Raw genomic sequence first — 21753 nt, 5'->3', positions numbered from 1 at the left:
CTCATGCTATGGTTATATCTTGGACAGCTGTAGGGTCAATATTTGCTAATACAGAAAGTCACAGTACAGGTGTTGATTTTAAAGTTCCAGTGATGAGTTATATGGCCTGATTTAGCGGTCTATCCACAAATTGGGTATGGCAGCTTCTTGTCCACACTGTTGCACAGTACTCTGCAACTGAGTACACCAGGGCCAAGCCCAATGTTCATAGCACCAGGGCAGTTGATCCCCAGCTTGTTCCCACTAACTTTTGAATAATGGGAACATGAGTCTTCGCGTTAGAGGCTACTTTCTTGAGGTGGTCATTAAAAGTCAGAGTGTGGTCAGGAATGACACTGAGATATGTTGTATTTGGGTCATAATGCACAGTTTCACCACAAAACTCATAAGTTAAAGTGTTTTGTGCGATTCTATTGTCAATGTGAAAAGTAGAGACTACTGATTTGCTCAGATTTGGCTTCAGCTGCCACTTTTGAAAGTCCTCCTCCATGATCTTAAGGTCAGGTGTAAGGGTCACTTCAAGTTTGTTAAAGCTACAGGCCTGAGTTGTGAGTGCCAAATCATCAGGATACACAAACTTCTGCACTATCGTTTCATGCATATCACTCGTGTATACATTGAAGAGTGTTGGAGCAAGTACAGAGCCTGTGACATCCCATTATTCAAAATGCACAGCTTGCTGGCTTGATCACCAAAGTATATGCACATCCTTCGGTTGCTAAGCATGGGGTTCAGCCACCTGAGGATCAGCACACAGGAATCATTTTGCTCATTTTCAGTAGCAAACCATCCTTCCAAACTGTGTCATATTGATGAAAGTGGTACTGGTCTTGAGTTTTCGTTGGAATCCAGCCTCAATGTTTGTAGTGAGGGCCAGGACCTGGTTGCAGCCCTTCTGTGCAGTTGAAAACCAGTTTGTTCCTTGGATAGGCTGATGTCCACAGTGGGCTTGATTCAGTTCAGAATCATGTGCTTCCTCACCTGGTAGGTGGTGCTCAAGAGGGAGGGAGACCTATAACTAGAAGAGTGAGCTGCAGATTTTCCAGGCTTTTGGAGTGCAAAGACCTTGGCTTCTCTCCATACGCAGGGGATTTCACTGGTCTCCAGGATGCTGGTGAGAAGCTGCATCATCCATTTCCATGCCAGAAGACACAGCTTATATAGGAACTCAGGATAGATACCATCTTTTCCCACTGTTTTCCCCAATTTTGTGGCTGCATCAATTTTCTTCCTTGTGAATGGTCCAGACCATAGAGATGATGGAGTGCATCTGGACGTCACCTGCCAAAGCTGATACTGGACTTGTCTGTGATGCTGTTTGTCCACTGGCTGTTCTGATGTCCCTAAAATTTAGAAACAAGGCTATCTACTTTCACCTGCAGCCTAATGGCATGTGTGGGATTTGCAGCTCCCAGGTATCTCTGCAGGTTCTAGAATCTGCTTGAGAGTGTGAAGTTTAGACCTGTTTCCGCCTTGCTGCATCCAGTGATACCAAGAAGGCTTTTCCAATTTCTGGGTCTCTACACCCATCATATTTGTGGAGGAGCTCTTGGCTCTCTGCAGTCCAGCAAGGAGTGTACGATGACCTGTATCCCCAGGGGATATTCTTCTTTGTGGTGGAGATTAGGAGCACAGTAAAGTAGTCAGAAGTCTTCAGCATTGGGAGAATGCAGGAGATTGTATTATCCCCAGTCATGGAGAAAGTGGCCCGGTCTGCTTTTTTGAAGTTTCAGTGCAGTGCCAGTTTTGAATAGAAAACTGGGATTTAAATGCCAATATGCGTCAGTACTGGTCTCTGCTGGCTGTTCAGGAAATCATCGAGGTATCGGTATGCTGGTATCCTCTTTAGAGATGAGTGTCAGGTCATGGCAGTATTCTCCGCTCCGTTTTGCAGAGTGGAAAGTGGCATGCCAATTCACATCAAAAAGGAGTAGCATATCATTTTCTAATGCCTACTGTGTCAGTTCTTTGCCTGCAATGTTGTTTGCTGCATAGTTTCATTGTCTGTGGTGATTATTAAGGTCACCCACAAATACAGCAGGGTCCTGTGCATTCTGCAGAGCTGGCTGAAGCCACTGTGCACACGGTGGTTTATATACATTAATGATGTTTAGCTTGCCGATGTGCATGGAGGCTATAGTTGTTTCTTTGTGCGCTATAGGAGGAAGGACCACATATTTGTTGATTTGCCGCTTTATGTAAATTGCAAGCCCATATTTTGGGTGGTAATTGCTGGCTATGAATTTATAGCCATTGATTTTGTACAATATGCTTTTTCTTCATTTGCAACATGGGTCTCCTGGAGGGTGAGAGCAGTGATGTTGGTCGTCTTTCTCTAGGTAGTCACATTTGGACTGTGAGAGGCCTTCAACATTCAACGGGCAGATCTTTACCCCAAGTCCGATCTGCCTAGTATTTTGGCCCTGAAAGGGGAGGCTTATCCTGTGGTTCTTTCGACTGGGAGGTCCACAGTTGACATTCGGTCAATGGTTTGATGACATTAGTCATGGTTTCGAACTTAACAGGGTGGACTGTGTGAAGGTTGTTATCTTCTACCCCGTCATCTTCCACATTCCACTGAGGTGACACTGAATTGATAAACAGTTCCTTTCTTCTGTCCAAATGGCCCGTGAATAGCTTCATGTCTCCCAGGACAACTGGAGCAATCTCCAGACCATTAATGTCCGTAGTGCTCTTCAAGGCAAACCATCCTTTATCCAATAAGATAACTAGAGCTGAATTCTCTAAGATCCTAGCATCATAGACCTTTCCAGACCACCCTTGCATTGTCCACCACATATGTCTGTAAACCTGTCATGGTGGTTGGCAAGCCCTTGGCGAACCATGGAGAAATACCCCTTTTGGTTTATACATTCTGAGTCCTGGTTGGGGGGGGAAATAATGGGCACATGGTCCCATCAGTTGCCCCCACACAGTTTGGAAACTCCATATGTACAGAGATTTCAATAATCTTCTGAGCATTAGTAACTTTATAACCTAGTGCAACAAGACCTTATGCATGGTATCACACATCTGTAAGACAATGGCTCCAACAGTCAATCTCCCTACATCGAATTGGTTGGCTATGGACCAGTAGCATTAGGGGGTGGCTAGCTTCCAAATGGCAATGGCGACCAGCTTCTCCACAGTTATGGGGCACCACATGTTGGCACGCTGCCTTTGTAGCTCTGGGGCTAATTCAGCACATATCTCAAAAAAGGCTGCCGTTGCCATCCTCAAATTCTCACACCACTGCTGCTCATTCCAGGTCTGCAGAATGATCCTTTCTCACCAGTCGAAACTGGTTTCCCAATTCCAGAAATGGTGCTGCACACTCTGAAGCTGCTCAAGGAATAGCTCCTGTAAGATCAGTTGCTTGGTGATGTCCTCTTCTTCCTCCTCCTTGTCCCACTTTCTCTGTCACCACCACTAAAACTCCTGCTGCTGCTGGAGGAACTGGTTGTTGTTGCCAGATCATCTGGTTGGTGGTGTGGTGGGCAAAGTCCAAAAAGGCATATCAGAAAAAAATAATTCCAACTATACATATAAAATCATGGGGTCTAAATTAGCTGTTACCACTCAAGAAAGATCTGGGAGCCATGGTGGATAGTTCCCTGAAAATATCCAGTCAATATGCAGCAGCAGTCAAAAAAGCTAACAGAATGTTAGGAACCATTAGGAAAGGGATAGATAATAAAACAGAAAATATCTTAATGCCAGTATACAGATCCATGGTATGCCCAAACACTGAATATTTCGTGCAGTTCTGGTCACTCCATCTCAAAAAAAGATATATTAGAATTGGAATAAGTGAAGAGAAGGGCAACAAAAATGAGTATGGAACAGCTTCCATATGAGAAAAGATTAAAAAGACCAGGACTGTTCAGCTTAGGAAAGAGACGACTAAGGAGGGATATAAGAGAGGTCTATAAAATCATGACTGGTGCGGAGACAGTGAATAGGGAAGTGTTATTTACCCTTTCACGTGACAAGAGCTAGGGGGTCACCCAATGAAATTAATAAGCAGCAGGTTTAAAACAAACAAAAGGAAGTACTTCTTCATACAATGCAGTCAACCTACAATTGAACTCGTTATCAGGGGATGCTGTGAAGGCCAAAATTATAACTGGGTTAAAAAAAAGAATTAGATAAGTTCATGGAGGACAGGTCCATCAATGACCATTAGACAAGATGATCAAGGGTGCAACCCCATGCTCCGGGTGTCTCTAAACTTCCAACTGCCAGAAGCTGGGACTGGTCGACAGGGGATGGATCACCCGATAATTGCCCTGTTCTGTTCATTCCCTCTGAAGCATCTAGTGCTGGCCACTGTCAGAAACAGGATACTGGCCTACATGGACCATTAGTCTGTCCCAATATGTCTGTAGTTATGGTCTTATGTGCATCTACCACACTACGCTGATGCACCCTTGCAAAACATCCATACTAGTTGTCTGTTAATAGAAAGAAAAAAGGAAAAAATCTTAAACTCTGAAACTGCATAGCTCTGTCAGATCTAGTGCTGGCTGGTTTAACCATGAAAACTAAAAGCATTATTCCCTTGAAAAAAATGTAGTTCAAAGGTATTGGAAGCTTTTACTGAGCTGTGGAAGTACTATACCCTACAGTATCTTTAACTCAATAAAAGTTTCCAGTGCTTTTAACCTACAGTATTCTAAAGCATCTTCTAATCAAGTGACTATGGAAATGCAGCCAGACGATCGTATGCTGTTTTGCAATTACTGCTTAGAGTTAAGTTAAGTTCATGAATTTAAAGTCTTAAGAACATCAGTCTTTTAATACATACAGCCAATACCAGAAGAGAAATTGCAAGAAATATTTGCTACTTCTCTGTCATTTAGCTGTGCAAATCCCCTGGGCCAGGCAACTCAGATCTGGGGACTGATTCAAAGCCCACTGAAATCAATGGAAAGACTCCCGTATATTTCAGTAGGCTTTGGTTGTGGAAGGGATAGACAACCACCTTACCAGAATAGGGTGTGTAGCCCCTCAAAGACTGGCGGACAGATCTCAAGTCAATGGCAAGACTCCACGCTCAAGCATATCTTCATTGCTCATCAGGCCCATCTTTACCCATGCAAGAGCCACTGGGGCTTGAGTCTCTTCTTGGCTGACAACTCTGAAACAGTTAGTTGTCACTCAGGGAGACTGATGTAGCCCCTTTAGGGTCCCCCAGGCTGCCTGCAATCAGGAGAACCAACCCCACCATCTGGACTTTGAAGAGGCGCTGCACATGTTCAGGGCCTCCCTAACACCACTCCCAAGTGCCCACTAGGGAATGAGTCCATGACTTCCCGTGCAGAAGAGGCCAATATGGACAGCCAGAGCCAGACTACACAGCATGGATGAGAAGTGTCACAACTCTCAGGAACTGCAGAGGCTTCTGTGGGCGCAGGGCCATGAGCTTTGCCTGCTCTGTGTTGTGGAAGCTGCTAGGTTCAAGATTTAACCAAATTTACTTAGGTTTGACATGGTAACTAAACTTAAGAGATCAGAATTCTTAGTAGATTGTAAAGCCACAAAAGAGTTCTTTTGGGATGAAATGCATCTGCCAGTGAAAGACCACACAAGCCCTCTGTGCTGATCCAGAGCTGTCATGCCTGTTCGGGAAAGGGGACGTGGATACAGCAGCTGTACAAAGGAGACCTCTCTCCCCCTCTTCACTGAGGAAGTGGGCTCCACGTTAGCGCTGAATAGGCCAGCATGGAGGGAAGTGTTGGGTGTGGGGTAGTTTTGTAGTCCTGGATTGCTGAATCTGTTGATCTAGTGCTGGAAACCCCATCTGGGGCTTGGAGGGACAGCAGCTGCTTTTCCAGTCTCTAGATTGGAAGAGCATTCATGGAAACGCTGCACTTGGTGTCCCATGGCCTGCCCCTGGGCTAAAGGATGGACTCACCACAACCCCACTTAGTTTCCTGCACAAAGCAAATTTACTCATGCTTGTGTGTGTGTGGAGGGGGGATTTCATCCTTGATTTGTATGTGCAACTGTCAGTTGTCACTCAGGCAGAACTCCTGTTGAAATCAATTGGAGTCTTGCCTGGATGCAGAGTACAAGATTTATCCTGTTATTAGCATTAGTGGCAGTTTCATGCACACATCAGAAAGAGGCTACTTCTTAGAGCTAGCAGGATCCTGAGGGCCTGTTGTTAATGTTAATTTGAAAACCGCGCTGGCACATTATGTTCAGGAAATCCAGTACCACAGGGTTAACCATCCGCCTTTTTACTGAATGCAAGGCAGTGAGGAAATTCATTGCTAGGTGCTGCCTCTAATTATTTAAAAGATCATTTGCATGTTACACAGAGACAAATTATCTCCCAGGTGACAGCTGTTTCACTGTGTCCATTCCTGGCAATGGATGTCATGCCGGGAAAATCTGAATAGACACAAAGGGATTAAAACAGAGCTAGGATTTTCTTGCCTTACAGTAAGGGACTTCCCCAAGTCAGAGTTGTCATAAAAAAACAGAGAGAGAAAATACATATTGCAAAATTACAGTAAGTATGAGAAATGTAACTGATTAGACTGTGAGCACTTCTGTAGGCCTACTTCTCATCCACTAGGGTCCCTTTACACCACTCTGACCATGTAAAGGGGCCTTAAAATGGGTGTAAATGTAATTTACTCAATGAAAAGGAGACTCTTGTGCTTTCTGACTGCAGTAACGTAAAGTTATTATTTTTTCCTCTCTCTCTCTCTCTCTCTCTCACACACACACACACACACAGAATTTTTTCTTTGGATCAAAGCCTCAAGACTTGAGAATCTCACAAGAGATGCAGAAACATAACGTTTTATGTTTTATTTCTTTCTAATGGGTAGGTTTTAAAAAGATATATATTAAGGAATACTTTCAGAGTTCTATGCAAGTGACGTACTCTAAGGGAAGATGCGTGACAGGGATATCGGGGACAGTTGCAGATTGCCCTGTCTCAACAGAATGATTTATTATAGGCAAAGCAGGTAGCACCACCTATTCCTGAAGTTGCCCGACACTTCCCATTGTAAGATCCTCTTTTTAGTTGCTTATAATTTTACCAAACTTTCAACATTTGTGCTGAATTCTTCTATATCCGTTGTCGGTTAGGACTGAAGTTTTTGGAAAATTTCAGCCAAAACAGTTCAGCCATTTCCTAGAATGAGACGAAGGAAAAATACTTGTTTTGCCCATGTTAAACATTTCTGGCAACCTTTTCTTGAGACGCTTCAGTGCCGCATGCTTTGGGGCAGAGCCTTGAAATTTGGCAGAGGCGTGATGCCGAGGATAATACTGCCACCACCCGCACTGGGGTGTTGTAAAAATAAATTAATTAATGTTTATGAAGGACTCCGATACTCTAGTGATGAGTACCACAGAAAAGCCCATGACGAAATTAATAATTCTGTCTTCAGAGCAAGGTTTGAACAGTGTGAAGTAAATAAGGCCTGGGGCCACACAATGAACAATGAGGGGAAAACAAAATATTGAAAAGCTGCTCATTAAGGGAGCAATGTCTATCCTGTCCATGGAATGAGGTGGGGTCCTGTGGAAAAAATAGTAAGTCATCATGTGTTTAAAGACTGTATCATAATGCTTACACAGGAGGCTGAATTAAGGTTGCACAAGGAACCTGAATACGGCATATTCTAATTCTGGAGTTCTTAACTTTGCAACCTTAATGATGTCCTTCGAATGAAATTTTTTATGTGAGCGTGTATGGTGTGATTTATAAAATATCTAAAAGAATATACTAATAATTATGGAGACTTTGTGCTCCTAATTTTGTCCTCATTCACTAAGTGTCATCAGGCATGAATTCACTGGTACATGTATAGATTAGGAAAGTGAACTAACACCACCAATTACTTCTCCTCTTGATTAAACTTTATGTTCACCTTCTGCAACAAGTCAACAGCACTGAACTTGACAGAAGATTAAGATATTTTCAAACTTTTCAAAAAATAAACAAAAGGATTACTCAGAAGATGTAGCAGTACTTCCTGGAACAAAAGTGACCTTAGACTGTGTTCTGTGGCTGGATAGCTCCGTTATAAAATGGCAATAGTATATCATAATCTATGTTATACATTCTCATACACAAGGAATCCACCAATATGGAAACAGGCTACTGGATAACCATGCCCAGCAGCACTTATGTAGGCAACTCACCAAATAGAAATTTTGGCACCTAAGAGTTCCCGCTATATATAGCCAGGATCTGCCCTGCAAGACGGTTGTTCTACCTCCATCTGACAGAAGTAGCTGCCTGTGCCATATTGCTTTGAGGAAGGCCTGCCACTTTGGTTTTTGCAGACAATTTGTTTCCATCTTTTTCTCTCTTGTTATATCTTCTCTATTGCCTCAGACTTCCCTCTTCCCTGGCAGGCCGTACAGGAATAGACTACAGTGGGAGGAGGCAAGAGCAGCTGAATTCTGTCTGCTAGTGTCTCATTCCCCCTGCTGCAGTAGACTGTCTTGCCCTTGGCTCCTCAACAAGTAATTTGAGCATGTGGCTTAGATCCTGGTGTGAATGAGTTTCAGCCACCAGATAATCCATGGTTACATGGAGAAAGGCAAGACCTGTGGGACATGTAGCCAAACCTTGACTGAAGCTGGGGATTCTTCCTGCATGTGTGACTCTCCTGGGATAAGATAAGGTAACCTTGTCTGATCCAGTCACCCCTGTTACCTCTATGATACTGGCTGCCCCAAATCCTCCCATTAATGTGTCCACTCAAGGGGTCTTCATCTATCCAGCAATTGAAAATGTACGTCTTATGAAATGTTTGTGCCTTGTCCTTATTTGCAACCCTGACAACCGGCTTGTGGTTTCTATGGAGATTCTTTCTGGAGGGATCCCAGCATGAAGATAAGGATACAGGTGCTTTAGAAGCAAGGGAGACCTATAGGTTGGTGGGTGTAATTACAAAGAAATGACCTACATATTCAGAAAGTTAATGTCTCATCTACCCCAACTATATCTGGAATACTGTGTGCAATGTTGTTTGCACAGTATGTTCAAGGGTTTGTCAAACTGTGGAGTAAGACAGCAAAGTTAATTGGATGGAGCAGGGGGAGGATCTGCCTTCTGGGCATAGACTTCAAGAGTCAAATTTGTTAAGCCTTGAAAAAGGGTGATTGAGAGGGGACTTAAGCCTTGTGTAGAAGTACTTGATGTGCTTGTACAAAGAATCTAGGGCAAGACCTGTTCACACTACAGGCTAAAGGTACAATACAAGACCAAGAATTAAAGCTCAAAGAAGTTTAGACCAGATACCCATTAAGGCTTATTTCAAAAGGTTATTAGCGTGTGCCTGTGGGGGGTGGGGGTGGGGAAGGCTGCCAGGGTGATCTGTGCAAGAACAAAGTAAACAATGCTGTTCTCTGATGACAGTTGAGAGCCTTTGCTATGATGAATAATTAGCCATCTCTTGCTCTCTCTCTCTCTCACTTCCTTTTACTGGTAATTCCTTCTAAGCAGTAGGCTACAATTACTGTTTTTCTCAGTCACAGATTTTCCTAAGTGAAGTTTCAACCACTGTATTTTGGACCAGGGGTAGGAAGCCCTGACTGGAGCATGCTGGGCCAGTGCCATCTTCTGCCTGTTACTACTTTTACATTCATAGAATGCCTCCATCACCCCCAAAGGATTCAACAGTGCTGAGATACCTGGGGGGTGGAGACACAAAGGTACACAATAAGGACGCCTTTACTTCAACAAAGGCAAACACCAGCCCCTATGTCATTCCCCTGGGCTTCCCAATGTGAAATCCTGATGCTATGTACAGTAAGAATCCTTTAATTTTTAGGAAGCAAAAACAATTCAACTGGCGTTAGCTGTTGGAATCTATCATAGTGATTTCATTTTGCCCAGCTGTCTGAACACAAGTATACTGTAAACAGTAAGTGTATAGAGACTAGAGCTGGTTGAAAATTTTCTCCTGGAACAATTTTCTTCTGGAAAATGCTGATTCACTGGAACTGAAATGTGCCACAGGAACATGTTGATGCTTGCCAAAAGCTTTGATGGAAACCAGGCAGGAAGTCCAGCTGCCTGGGTTCCCTAGTTAACCAGGCTCCCCAGTTTGCTGGCTGGCTACCTGGCAAGCCTGGATACACAAGCAAGGTGGGCAGCCGGAGAGCCTGCCCTTCCACAAGGTGAGCAGGAGTTGTTCAGGGACTGGACAGCAGGCAAGCCTGCCAGATTTCCAGCTGCCCGGTTGCGGTCTGCCTGGCTGGCTTCCTGGATCCTGGTTGGTGACTGGGCTCCCTGGCCAGCTTGCTGAGAAGCTGGCTAGCAGACAAGCTTTCCAAGCCACCTAATGGTTGAACAATTTTGACCTTATCAAAAGTAAACATTTTGATGAGGTCAAAACAAAATTTAATTTTTTTAAAAAATGAAATTTTGGAATTTTGTTCAGTGGAAAAACATCACAATTTTGAAGTTTTGACATTTTGGAATTTCGCATGGAATGGGAATTCTGGGATCTGAACAGCTCTAATTGAGACATTTTATTGCTTTGTTTTGTTTTTTAATACATGGTGAGAGTTCTCTCCCTCACATGTCCCAGAGTAAATCCAAAAATATGCAGTCAGGAGTGATTCATGCGCTCAATACAGTATGATTTATTCATCTGGTTGTGGATTTTGGCATCCAGAAGATGACATGTCCTTGGAAAGCTCATCAGTAGCAATTACAAGTTTGATAAAAACTGTAGGTGTAGCATTTCTGCCACTAATATAAATGCTGCTGAACCTGTTGTCTGCCTCCTCTCATACAGAAAGCCTGAGCGACCATGTTGCTATTGAAATCATGATTCTGCCATCCACTGCCACTTCTGAGATTACTGCCTTATGATCTCAGCATCACCACTAATACTGCTCGATCTTTACAAGAGAGAGAATGAATCAGTGGATGGAGAAACAGAGGAACCAGAAGGGGTCCTGAACTTGGTTGAGTGGTATATATGAAACCATGTCTAACATGAAAGAATGAAAGACAATAAAACAAGCTAACGATCAGTCCTGAATTGCTGCAGAGCTGTATAGGCACTTTAGACAGCAGCAGAGGAAAAGGGAACAACTGTTGCTTTTGCCAAGGTCAATTGCTAACCATTCATCTTTCCTTTTGCTGCCACTGGTGTGAACCTTGCTAGCATGTCTAACAACAAGTGACACTGTAACCATGTCTGGGCCATAACAAAGGCAAAAGTGTCGGGAACAATTCGTGGTTCATGATAAAGATGTGGCCACAGCTGCGTGCACACACACTAACACAAATATAAGCAATTAAAAAAAGACTGATGACATCTAACTACAACCAGATTATGGAGTCATTTTCATGGTAAATCTAAAAATGTATTAACTGAGCAGTATCAGTGAAAATGTAAAGAAACGTTGCCATCTTAGTCCATCCCTACTATAGTGATCTTATTCTCCCTCAGTATCTTATTCTTTAGCTGCTATTGGTAATACACTCTTTATTTTAACTTCACATTTTCTATGTGCCATACCTTTTCCGTAAATCAAAATTAACCTTTCCTGTAAATCAAAACCAATCTCTGATATATTAATAAATCAGAAACTTCACAATCCTCTATGTAGATTGCCATAGAAAAGACTTACCTAGAGAAAAATGTTTCGTACTTGGAACATAGAAACATTGACCTGGAAACTTAAAAAATGTACGAGTTCAAGTAATACATTACTGAGGGTTTTTTTCATCTGGTTCAACCCTATCTTCCTGCACAGGATAGGGAGAACAGACCAGCCAAATAGATAAATGCCAAAATATTTACATGGAAGAGAGATATCAGGAGGAGAAATCAAACGCCACACAACTGAGGGTCCTTGACAAGATGTAGGTCCAGTCCTTGCTAAGGGAGTGTGAATCCTTTTCAAAGGACTTCACTATTTAAGGAGACACTTAGTAACATGTTCCTCCCCAAAATGAACACAAAAAAACCTTCCACCATTAACTGAAGAGGATGATGTATGCCAGCTAACAAATGTACATGGCATTATGTGGCCCAGTATTCTCATGCAAAACAGCACCTAGCACGGTGGGGTTCTATTCCGTGACTAGACCTTCTAGCCACTACGGTAATACAAATAACAACAACAACATTAATTATAATAATAATAAAGCGGGCTGGTATCAGACAGCTTGGGAAAAACAACATACTGCCTGAACAAGAGGCAAAAACCTGACTACTGGCAGACATGAAACTGCCCTGACTGCTTGTAGAAATGTAACTTCAAGACCCACAGGGTGGCAATACCAGATTAGTTCACTGGTCCATCTAATCTGATTCTGCCCCTGAAGTGGCCAGTATCTAACGTTTAATAGGCAGGATAGCCTTGTCCTTAATGCATCTCTGCAACTGTGCAATGCTTAATATGTGCAATAAAGTACTTCCTGAAAGAGGGAATCAGTCTTATGCTCTGAAGTATCTGATCTGGTTACTCTCTTATCATTGTTTCAGGCTGCACAACTGAAATTATTATCCATCTTCAAAGACAACATATTTTCTCAAAATAATTTAAGGCTGTAAATGCTCATTTGTTCTTTAGTAAAAAGCCTTATTGGAACCTTGCAATTATATTAAAAACAAATAAAACAAAACAAAACTGGAAGCCAGGAAATTCTAAGTGAGGGTTATATTTACATTTTTGAAAGTCTGGTTCCTGTGATTTTCAGGAAGCATTCCCACATCCCCATGTTTATCTGTGCACAACTGCTTTGGTACATTAAGGAAGAGGGCTTTCAAAGTCTTTGAAATCAGCTGGAGTGCAGAAGTTGGGAAATACACATGCTGATTGCGAAATTTCTAAAATTTGTAAAGAGCTCACAAGTGTCTGAGAAGTTCAAAAGATTTTGAGTATCTCCAACATGAACCATGCAACAATCCAAAAATAAGCACACAGAACCATATGAATTACCAGACTGGATCAGACATGCGGTCCTTCTAGACTAGTGACTCAGACAGTGGCCAGCACCAGATGCTTCAGAGGAATATGCAAGAAATCTGGAATAACCTGCCCATAGGGAAAGTTTCTTCCTAACCCTCAATAGTCAGGATTTGTTTCTGCCCTGAAACAGGGAGGTTTATATCCCTTCCAAAACTCTTGGTTTTTAATTCTTATTATTGTATCTCTGGATATTCTTGCTATCAATATAAATGTCCAATTCTTTTTTGAATCCTGCTAAGCTTTTGGCCTCAGTGTTATCTTGTGGCAGTGATTTCTACAAGTGAATTGTGCGCAGTGTGAAAAAATATTTCCTTTTTCACTTTTCAATTTCATTGAATACCCCCCCTTTGTTCTTGTGTTTGGAGAAAAGGCGAACAGAAGTTTCCAATCAACTTTCTAAATACCATTTTTTATATCTTTATCCCTCTTATTCATCTCCTCTCCAAAGTACACAGTTCCAGTCTTTTCACTCTCCCTTTGTAAGAATTTTCCCATGCCTCTAATGATTTTCCCTGCCCATATCCGAAGCCCTCCCTTTCTGACAGATACTGAAGATTGAAGATATTGAATCAGGGTGACTAGAACTGAATACAGCTATCCTGATAAGGGCTCACCTTTGATTTACATAATGGCATTGTAATATATACAGTATCATGCTTTATCCCATTTTGCTTTTTCAACTGCTACTGCATATTGAGTGGAGATTTTTCACTGAACAGTCTTCTGTCAAGACCTGGTCTTTTTCTTGAGTTGTTGCAGTTAATTTAGCATCCGTTAAGGTGTATGAGTAGTTCAGATTATTCTTTCCTATGTTAATTATTTTACAGTTGTCAACATTAAATTTCATCTGCCACCATGCTGCCAGTTCACAAGCTTGGATACATCCTGTGAAATTACTCTCTGTCTTGTCTAGTCTTGACTCACCTCAAAAATTTTGTTTTATCTGCAAATTTTGCCACCATCTGCAAATCATTTATAAATATACTAAACAAGACCGGATCGACTTTGGAACCTGTTGGCACCCCACTGTTAACCTTTTACCATAATGAAAATTTACCATCCACTCCTACTCTTTCTTTTTTGTCTCTTACTCAGTTTCTGTTCCAGGACAGTATTTGGTGCCTCTCATTCCATGACTACTTAGGTTCTTTAGTAGACTTGTGAGGCATTTTATCAAAGACTTTTAAAAAGTCCAAATAAATGATGTCAACTAGTTCTCTTTTATCCACTATTTTATTGACATCATCAAAGAATTCTAATAAAGTCCTGATGCATAACTTTCCTTTGCAGAAGCTGTCTTCAAAAGCACTGGCTCTGACTGAGGACTGCTAAATAAAATAAATTTGCAGTGTCTGTAGGCCAAGGCACTTCTGAAATATGACACTGCAAAAAAGCATCAGAAGACTTCAAAAACACTTTCTCTCATTTTTCAGACACTCATATCCCTGAAATACCTTGTTCAATAAGAGAAAAATTTCCAAAAACCACACAAAATTCTCTGGAAGGAGACATAAGAAACGGAAATAACCAGGCCTCTTTTCCAAAACAGGGTTTACTGTCTTTTATCATTTGAGAGAAGAATTTTGGAACTGGGCTCTGCCTCAAATTCTTAGTCCAAACGACTTCCTCATACCTAACCACAGATGGCACAAGCAGATCAGCTTTATAGAGAATCTCTATAACCATCCCCCTGCTGAGAACTGGTACGGGAATCTCTGTTGTGCGTCCAGGTAGAATCCAGGCACAGTTTGCCACACAGGACATGGAAAGTCTAGAGGGGAAAGTCCAGAGAGTCTGTTACATTGCCAGGTAAGCAGCCACAAACTAATCAGCGCAGGAATGTCATGACTAGACCCAATTCCACACATAACACATTACTTCAAATATTTGCAATGACATATGACTAAAAACTGTTTCATGAAATTCAACCACACTTTACATAAACATTCTCCTTTGCCTTCCAAGTAAGTTAGGTAATTTTGAGGCCAAATTAATTTTCCAAGTCCAGGTTTCAGGGGTGCTAAAATTAGGCTTTTTAAATAAAAGCTGGTTGCAACCTTCATAACATAGCGGCTATCACTCATCTATAATAAAATTTTGGGAGCAGAAAGAAAGTCTCTGAAATACTTTTGCTGTTAGACAGCAATGAATGACTTAGCCAACTTACTGAAAGATTTATATACATACATGTGTGTTAAAGAGCCTTAGTTTTCCAGGTATTCCAGGGCAGCAAATAGAGTAGTTAGGCATAGAATGCATACTGTGATAAAAGGAAACAATTTTATTCAGAAAGAGAATTTGCTCTCATCTTACCTATAAAGATCTTTGATCAATCCCTCCTTCCAGCGAGAACAAAGATTATTAAGGACCCGCTCATGCTGGCCAAACAAACAAATGTAGTTGGAGACAGGGAAGGGCTCCTTTGAAAGGCAGGTAATGGTTTCTACCATACTGTACTGGTTCACATGTATCCTGAAGTAATTCCCCTTTGTTGCATCTCCTGTTATGATTTCCATCCCCTGGAACAAAAATAGTATGAATATTAAGAAAACTATTTAGACTGAGGGGACATTCTAATTGGCACATGTATCGTATCAGCTAACACTGTTGTTACACATCCTGATAGTTACACTAGCTCTTTCTGAAACTAAGAAGATTTTAGTAGCAAATAGCAGCTATAGGAAATGTAGTTTATAAAGCAAGGTGCCTTAGTAAAGCTGATGGCACAATAATAGAAATATACGACTGGAAGGGATCTTGAGAGGTCATCTAGTCCAGCCCCCTGATCTGAGGCAAGACCAAGTAAACGAAGACCATTTCTGACAGATGTTTGTGTAATCTATTCTTAAAAACTTCTGACAGAGATTCCTTTGGAAGCCTATTCCAGTGCTAAACTACCCTTATAATTAGAAAGTTTTTTCCTAATATCTAATTTTAATCTCCTTTACTGCAGCTTAAGTCCACTACTTCTTGTTCTACCTTCAGTAGACATGGAGAACAATTGATCACTATCCTCTTTAGAGCAGCCCTTACCATATTTGGACACTGTTATCAGATTTCCATTCCGCCTTCTTTTCTCAAGACTAAACATGCCCAGGTTTTTTAACCTTTCCTCATTGGTCAGGTTTTTTAAACCTTTGATCATTTTTGTTTCCCTCCGCACTCTCTCCAGTTTGTTAATATCTTTCTTAAAGTGCGGAGACTAGACCTGGACACAATGCTCCAGCTGAGGACTCACCAGTGTCCAGCAGAGTGGGACAATTAGCTCCCATATCTTACATTCAACACTCATGTTATTACACCCCAGAAAGATATTAGCCTTTTTGCAACTGCATCACATTGTTCACTCATATTCAATTTGAGATCCACTATAACCCCTAGACCATTTTTCAGCAGTACTATTGCCTAGCCTGTTATTCCCTATTTTGTAGTTGTGCATTTCATTTTTCCTTCCTGAGTGTAGTACTTTGCACCTGTCTTTACTGAATTTCATCTTGTTGATTCAGACCAATTCTCCAAATTATCAAGGTCATTTTGAATTCTAATCCTGTCCTCCAAAGTGCTAGCAACCCCTCCAAACATGGTGTCAGTCATAAATTTTATAACCACTCTCTCTAATTCATTATCCATGTCATTAAAAAATATTGACTGTATTAGACCTCAAGACAGACCACTGCAAGATCCAATAGACACATTCCCCCAGATTGACAGCACCCACAGATAACTACTCTTTGAGTATGTGCTTTCAATCAGTTATGCATCCACTTTATAATAATTTCACCTAGACCACGTTTCCCTAATTTGCTTATGAGAAAGTCATGTGGGAATGAGTCAATCATCATGATATATCACGTCTATAGCTTCCCATCTATCCACTAGGCCAGTATCCCTGTCAAAGAAGGGAATTAGGCTGGTTTGGCATGATTTTGTTCTTGACAAATCCATGTTGCCTATTACTTACACCCTATTATCCCTTAAGTACGTACAAACTGATTGTTTAATAATTTGTTCCAGAAACTTTCCATTATTGAAGTTAGTCTATAATTTCCCAGGCTCTCTTTGTTGGTACTATATTTTCCCTTCTCCAGTTCTCTGGGATCTCAACCATTCTCTATGAGTTCTCAAAGATAATCCACTGTTGCTTCAGCTAGTTCCTTAAGTATCCTAAGATCAATGTCATTAGGCCCTGTTGACTTGAATACCTCTAACCTATCTAAATGTTCTTTAACCTGTTCTTTCCCTATTTGGCTTTTGTTCCTTCCCCCTTGTTAATATGAATTGTGTTGAATATTTGGTCACTATTAACCTTTTTAGTGAAGACTGGAGCAAAATAGGCATTAAACAATGTAGCCTGCTTGATGGCATCAATTATTAGCTCTCCTTCCCCACGAAGCAGAGTACTTACACTTTCCTTCATCTTTTTCTTGCTCCTAATGTATTAATAGAATGTCATCTTATTACCTTTTATATGCCTCTTGCTAGGTGTACCTGAGGCCTTCTGATTTCGTGAATTAGCCTTTTTGATTTTGTCCCTGCTAATCCTTTGTACTCCTCTTCAGCAGTCTATCCATGTTTCCACTTTTTGTAGGACTCCCTTTTGATTTTCAGGTCATTAAAGACTTCCTGATGGAGCCACGCTGGCTTCTGACTACTCATCCTATCTTTCCTTTGCCTCAAGATAGCTTGCTGTTGCTTCTTTAATATTGTTGCTTTAAGAAACTACCAGCTCTTCTGAACTCCTTTCTCCCTTAGATTTTCTTTCCATGGGACCTCACCTACCAGGTCTCTGAATCTGTTAAAGTCTGCTTTTTGATGCCCATTGTCCTTAATCTGCTGCACTCACTTCTTCCTTTCCTTAATATCATGAGATCTATCATTTCATGCTCACTTTCACCGAAACTGCCTTCAATTTTTCAGACTCTCAACCATTTCCTCCCTGTTAGTCAGAATGAAGTCTAAAAATGGCCATTTGCCTGCTGTGGCACCTCTTTGAAGTCAGTGGGGACCTATATGGTATAGAAGTCTGCCTGCATGCGATCAATTGGAAGATCCGGACTTAAGCTCTTTTATTTACTTTTATTATCAAAAATAGCTTACAGTAACAAGGGACAGTGGATTAAAAAAACTACTATTATGATGCAAGAATAGCCAAGTCAGTAACCAGACAGAAATAAAAGGAAACTCATTTAGCATTGCTAACAGTATAAGAAAAGACACAAAGTCCAGTATTTTAACATAATTAAATTGCACAAAAATTTAGTGAATTACAAAAGAATGTAAAGATTAAAACAGGTGCATTGAGCAAATATCTCTTAACCAAGCATTTTGGTTTTCTGCAGCGATTTTGTTGAGCAATGACCTTGATATAAGATTTTTTTTTTCCTGGAGTTGATTTGGAATTGCTATTATCCAAAGATAACAGTGACCTCACATAGATGTTAAACCACATTAGTAAATATTCTCTTTGGTAAATCACTGTTTATTATTACTTTAATATAGTTGTACTAACTTTAGAAATGCATATTACACTTTTAGCCATCCCAGCCTTTAGGGTAAACTGTATTTATCAACTACAGTATCTAAAAATGATACTTTCGTCTTGACAAGCTGCAAGAGCAGTTATCATCTAGTCATGCAATTCTTTCACCATATTCATCTGTTCAGGTGCTACATCTATGTAGGTTTTTCTATGACCTCCATCACTGAAGTACTAGAGCACCTCCTAAAATTACAGAGCCAAATCCTCAACTTGTGTAAATCAACATAGTTCTGTCGAAAATAATGATGCTATGTAGATTTACACCAGCTGAGGATCTGGCCCAAAAAGCGTACAAATGAAGGTATACTTATTGAACTCGCTTTTCCTTCTACTCAGCAGAGGATGCTTATTGTTTCTATTTTGCTTGAATTTTGTGAGAAATAACCCCGCAGAGCAGCCTTTTAAACTGCCAAAAGGTAGTGTGGTCTAGTGGATGGGGCACTATATTGGGACTAGGAAACTTGGTTCTACTCCCAGTTCTACCGTAGACATGCCACGTGACCTTGGATAAATCACTTACCCACTCTCTTTCGGAGATGCAGTCTGTTTGATCTATTTAAACGGTAAATTCTTCATAGCAGGGACTGTTTCTTACTATATTTTTCTAAAATTCCCAGCACTATGTGACCCCAATCCTCGCTGGAGACTCTAGGCTTTACTGTAAGACCACTACAACTGAAATACTAATGGTGTTGGAGGTTAATTCTGGTGTGACTGTGCTTTCTTTCACTTAGCCAAAATCAATCAGCTACCGAATGAATGGACAAAAGATAATCATGCATTTTAAACCTCATATATCAGTGTTGTGGCCAAATATTTCACAGGTATATTTTGAGCTGTGCTCATGTTCTAGTTTTGTAAAATTAGTTGCTAGGTTACAGCAAGCTCTCTTACTCCCACAGCGTTTTGCTAGTTCTTCTCATTTCTTTCTGCAGTATGTTCTTTGATGATGTACATGAAGTGTTTGGAATGTTTTAAAAGATGTTATCTTTTAAGAGGACTGTGAACAAGTCAAAAGGTGCAGTGAAAGAGTTCTAATAATGCTTTTGGTATTTAGAGTAGAGGAGACACTCCTTGTGAGGCCTCCCCCAAAAGGGCTGTTGTAAGGTTCCTTCTGGATCCATGACACAGAACCCAAAAGAGAGGGAAACCAATTATTTGATTTTCATAGCTTCTTCTAAGTCAGTGGTTCCCAAACTTTAACAGCCTGCGAACCCCTTTCACTAAATTGTGAAATCTCGTGAACCCCCTCCTAAAAATGAACATTTCCAGAGATTTAAGTTTAAATTTCTTCTGCATTCCGTGGGGCTCCTGCTGCTGGACCCCACTGACCGCCCTGGTCAACTGAGCTCAACTGAGCTCGGGCTGCAGGTCCCGCTGACCACCGGGGCTTGGGCTGCCAGCCCTGCATGGAACGCTGGGGTTCAGGCTGCCAACTCCCACACTCACGGGGGCAGGGCTCAGGCTGCCAGCCCCAACTGCCCGGCCCCACTCTCCCTGGGGTTCGGGCTGCCAGCTCCGCCAGTGACGGGGGCAGGGCTCGGGCTGCCAGCCCCAACTGCCCAGCCCCGCTCTTTCTGGGGCTCGGGCTGCCAGCCCTGCGCGGAGCGCTGGGGTTCGGGCTGCCAGCTCCCCTGCTGACAGGGGCAGGGCTCGGGCTGCCAGCCCCAACTGCCCAGCCCCGCTCTTTCTGGGGCTCGGGCTGCTAGCCCCGTGCTGAGCTCTGGGGCTTAGGCTGCCAGCCCCAACTGCCCTGCCCCACTCTCCCTGGGGCTCGGGCTGTCTGCCCTGCAACTGGATCTCACCTGTTGCCTCCAACGCCTGGGGTCCTCTGGCCGCCATTAGTGAAATTTTTCTGGCAAACCCCCCTGTAACGTTCTGCAAACCCCAGTTTGGGAACCACCGTTCTAAGTCTATCTCTCCCCTTTAAACTCTCTGTTCTTACTAAGGATCTCTGAACTTAGGAAACCAAAAACCCCTGAAAAGCTATGAGGGTTCTGTTGGCCTCATGCCATGAGTGAAGGTGTTGCACAGATGGTATCTTAGAGAATCAGTCCTTTTAGGTTGTTTGTGTGTATATTGTATTTGTAGTATGCCTGTGAATTTAGGTTTCTGGTAAATGAAAAGCTAAAAATGCCTTAAAGACACTGGTAATAAAGAATCACAGTTCATGGATCTATTGATAAAAGCCCTGATTCAGGAAAGCTTTTAAGCATATACTTAAGTCCATCATTATTCAGGCCATTACTCAAGCACATGGTACTTAAGTAATGTCCTGAATAAGAATGCGTTCCTGAATCAAGGGCAAAGCAAAGAAAAAATCCGTAATAATACTTACATAATTAGGCTGGGCAATTTGTACATCCAAGCGTGTAGGGATTCCTGGTTTGGAAATATGCAAGTAATTATAACCTCCGGGAAGAACACCTCCTACCACAGAGAAAACAGCTAAGATTAATATCTTTGTTAATGTTGTAAATCACAATTTATTTATTCAGCCATAAAACAAAACAAGCAAGTTTGACCCAAGTCATATGTTATTTACTAAAGAACTCCTCAGAGAAAAGGAAAATGTTGCTTTTTGATGGCATTCATATTGTGTATGTTTTTGTATTTTTGTGTATTTCAGTGCAATAGTCACACTGGGCCAGATTCTGATCCCAGTTATATTGGTGTTAAAATGGAATATAGCCACTGATTTCAGTGGAATTATTCCAGATTTACAACTGTGTAAATGACATCATAATCTGGTCCATTATTAGTAAATAATATATTATTTATATTTCTTTTGGTAACTGGTAAGATGTAGTACGCAACTAAAGACAAACTACAGACAGTGCATCTCAAAGGACACATTTTCAAAGATATGTGCAGCATGTAACTCTTGCAAATAACATACACAGTTATGCACAAATATACATCAACAAAGCAATGGATTTGTGCATATATATTGCGATATCCTGTCCCTTTAAATGTTTGGACACACTACACTTCCCCCTTCCCAGTGGCCTCACTTTTGTGTTGGTTTTAGTTTTGCTGCCAGAATGATAAAGCTACCATTATAGCAGACAGCTGTGTTTCTATCCGTGCCTTCTGTGTCTATCTCCTTCTCTGCTGGGTCCAAATATAACATATTGGTTATAAGGACCTTCTATCCCATGAGTGTCCAGTGCTGCCATTTTCTTAACAAGAAGAAGAAAAAGTAAACAGATAATATTTTAAGAAAGGAAAAAACTTCT

General features: G+C 41.5%; 1 protein-coding gene across 4 annotated transcripts in view; it reads right to left on the bottom strand.

The window, feature by feature from the left end:
* CFAP61 (cilia and flagella associated protein 61) overlaps positions 1-21753 on the bottom strand; it is a 209177-nt gene that overhangs the window by 22775 nt on the left and 164649 nt on the right. For all 4 annotated transcript variants that reach the window (XM_048842440.2, XM_075127270.1, XM_075127267.1 and 1 more), the window contains 2 exons: positions 20853-20944; positions 15289-15494 (listed from right to left, as the gene is read on the bottom strand). In XM_048842440.2, coding sequence (XP_048698397.1) covers positions 15289-15494; positions 20853-20944 — 298 coding nt within the window. The remainder of the gene's footprint in view (positions 1-15288; positions 15495-20852; positions 20945-21753) is intronic.

Source organism: Caretta caretta, chromosome 3 (genome assembly GCF_965140235.1).
Source record: "Caretta caretta isolate rCarCar2 chromosome 3, rCarCar1.hap1, whole genome shotgun sequence".
Classification (NCBI taxonomy): domain Eukaryota; kingdom Metazoa; phylum Chordata; order Testudines; family Cheloniidae; genus Caretta; species Caretta caretta.
Note: the sequence above shows the minus strand (reverse complement) of the source record. Positions and strands in the feature narration are given on the sequence as shown.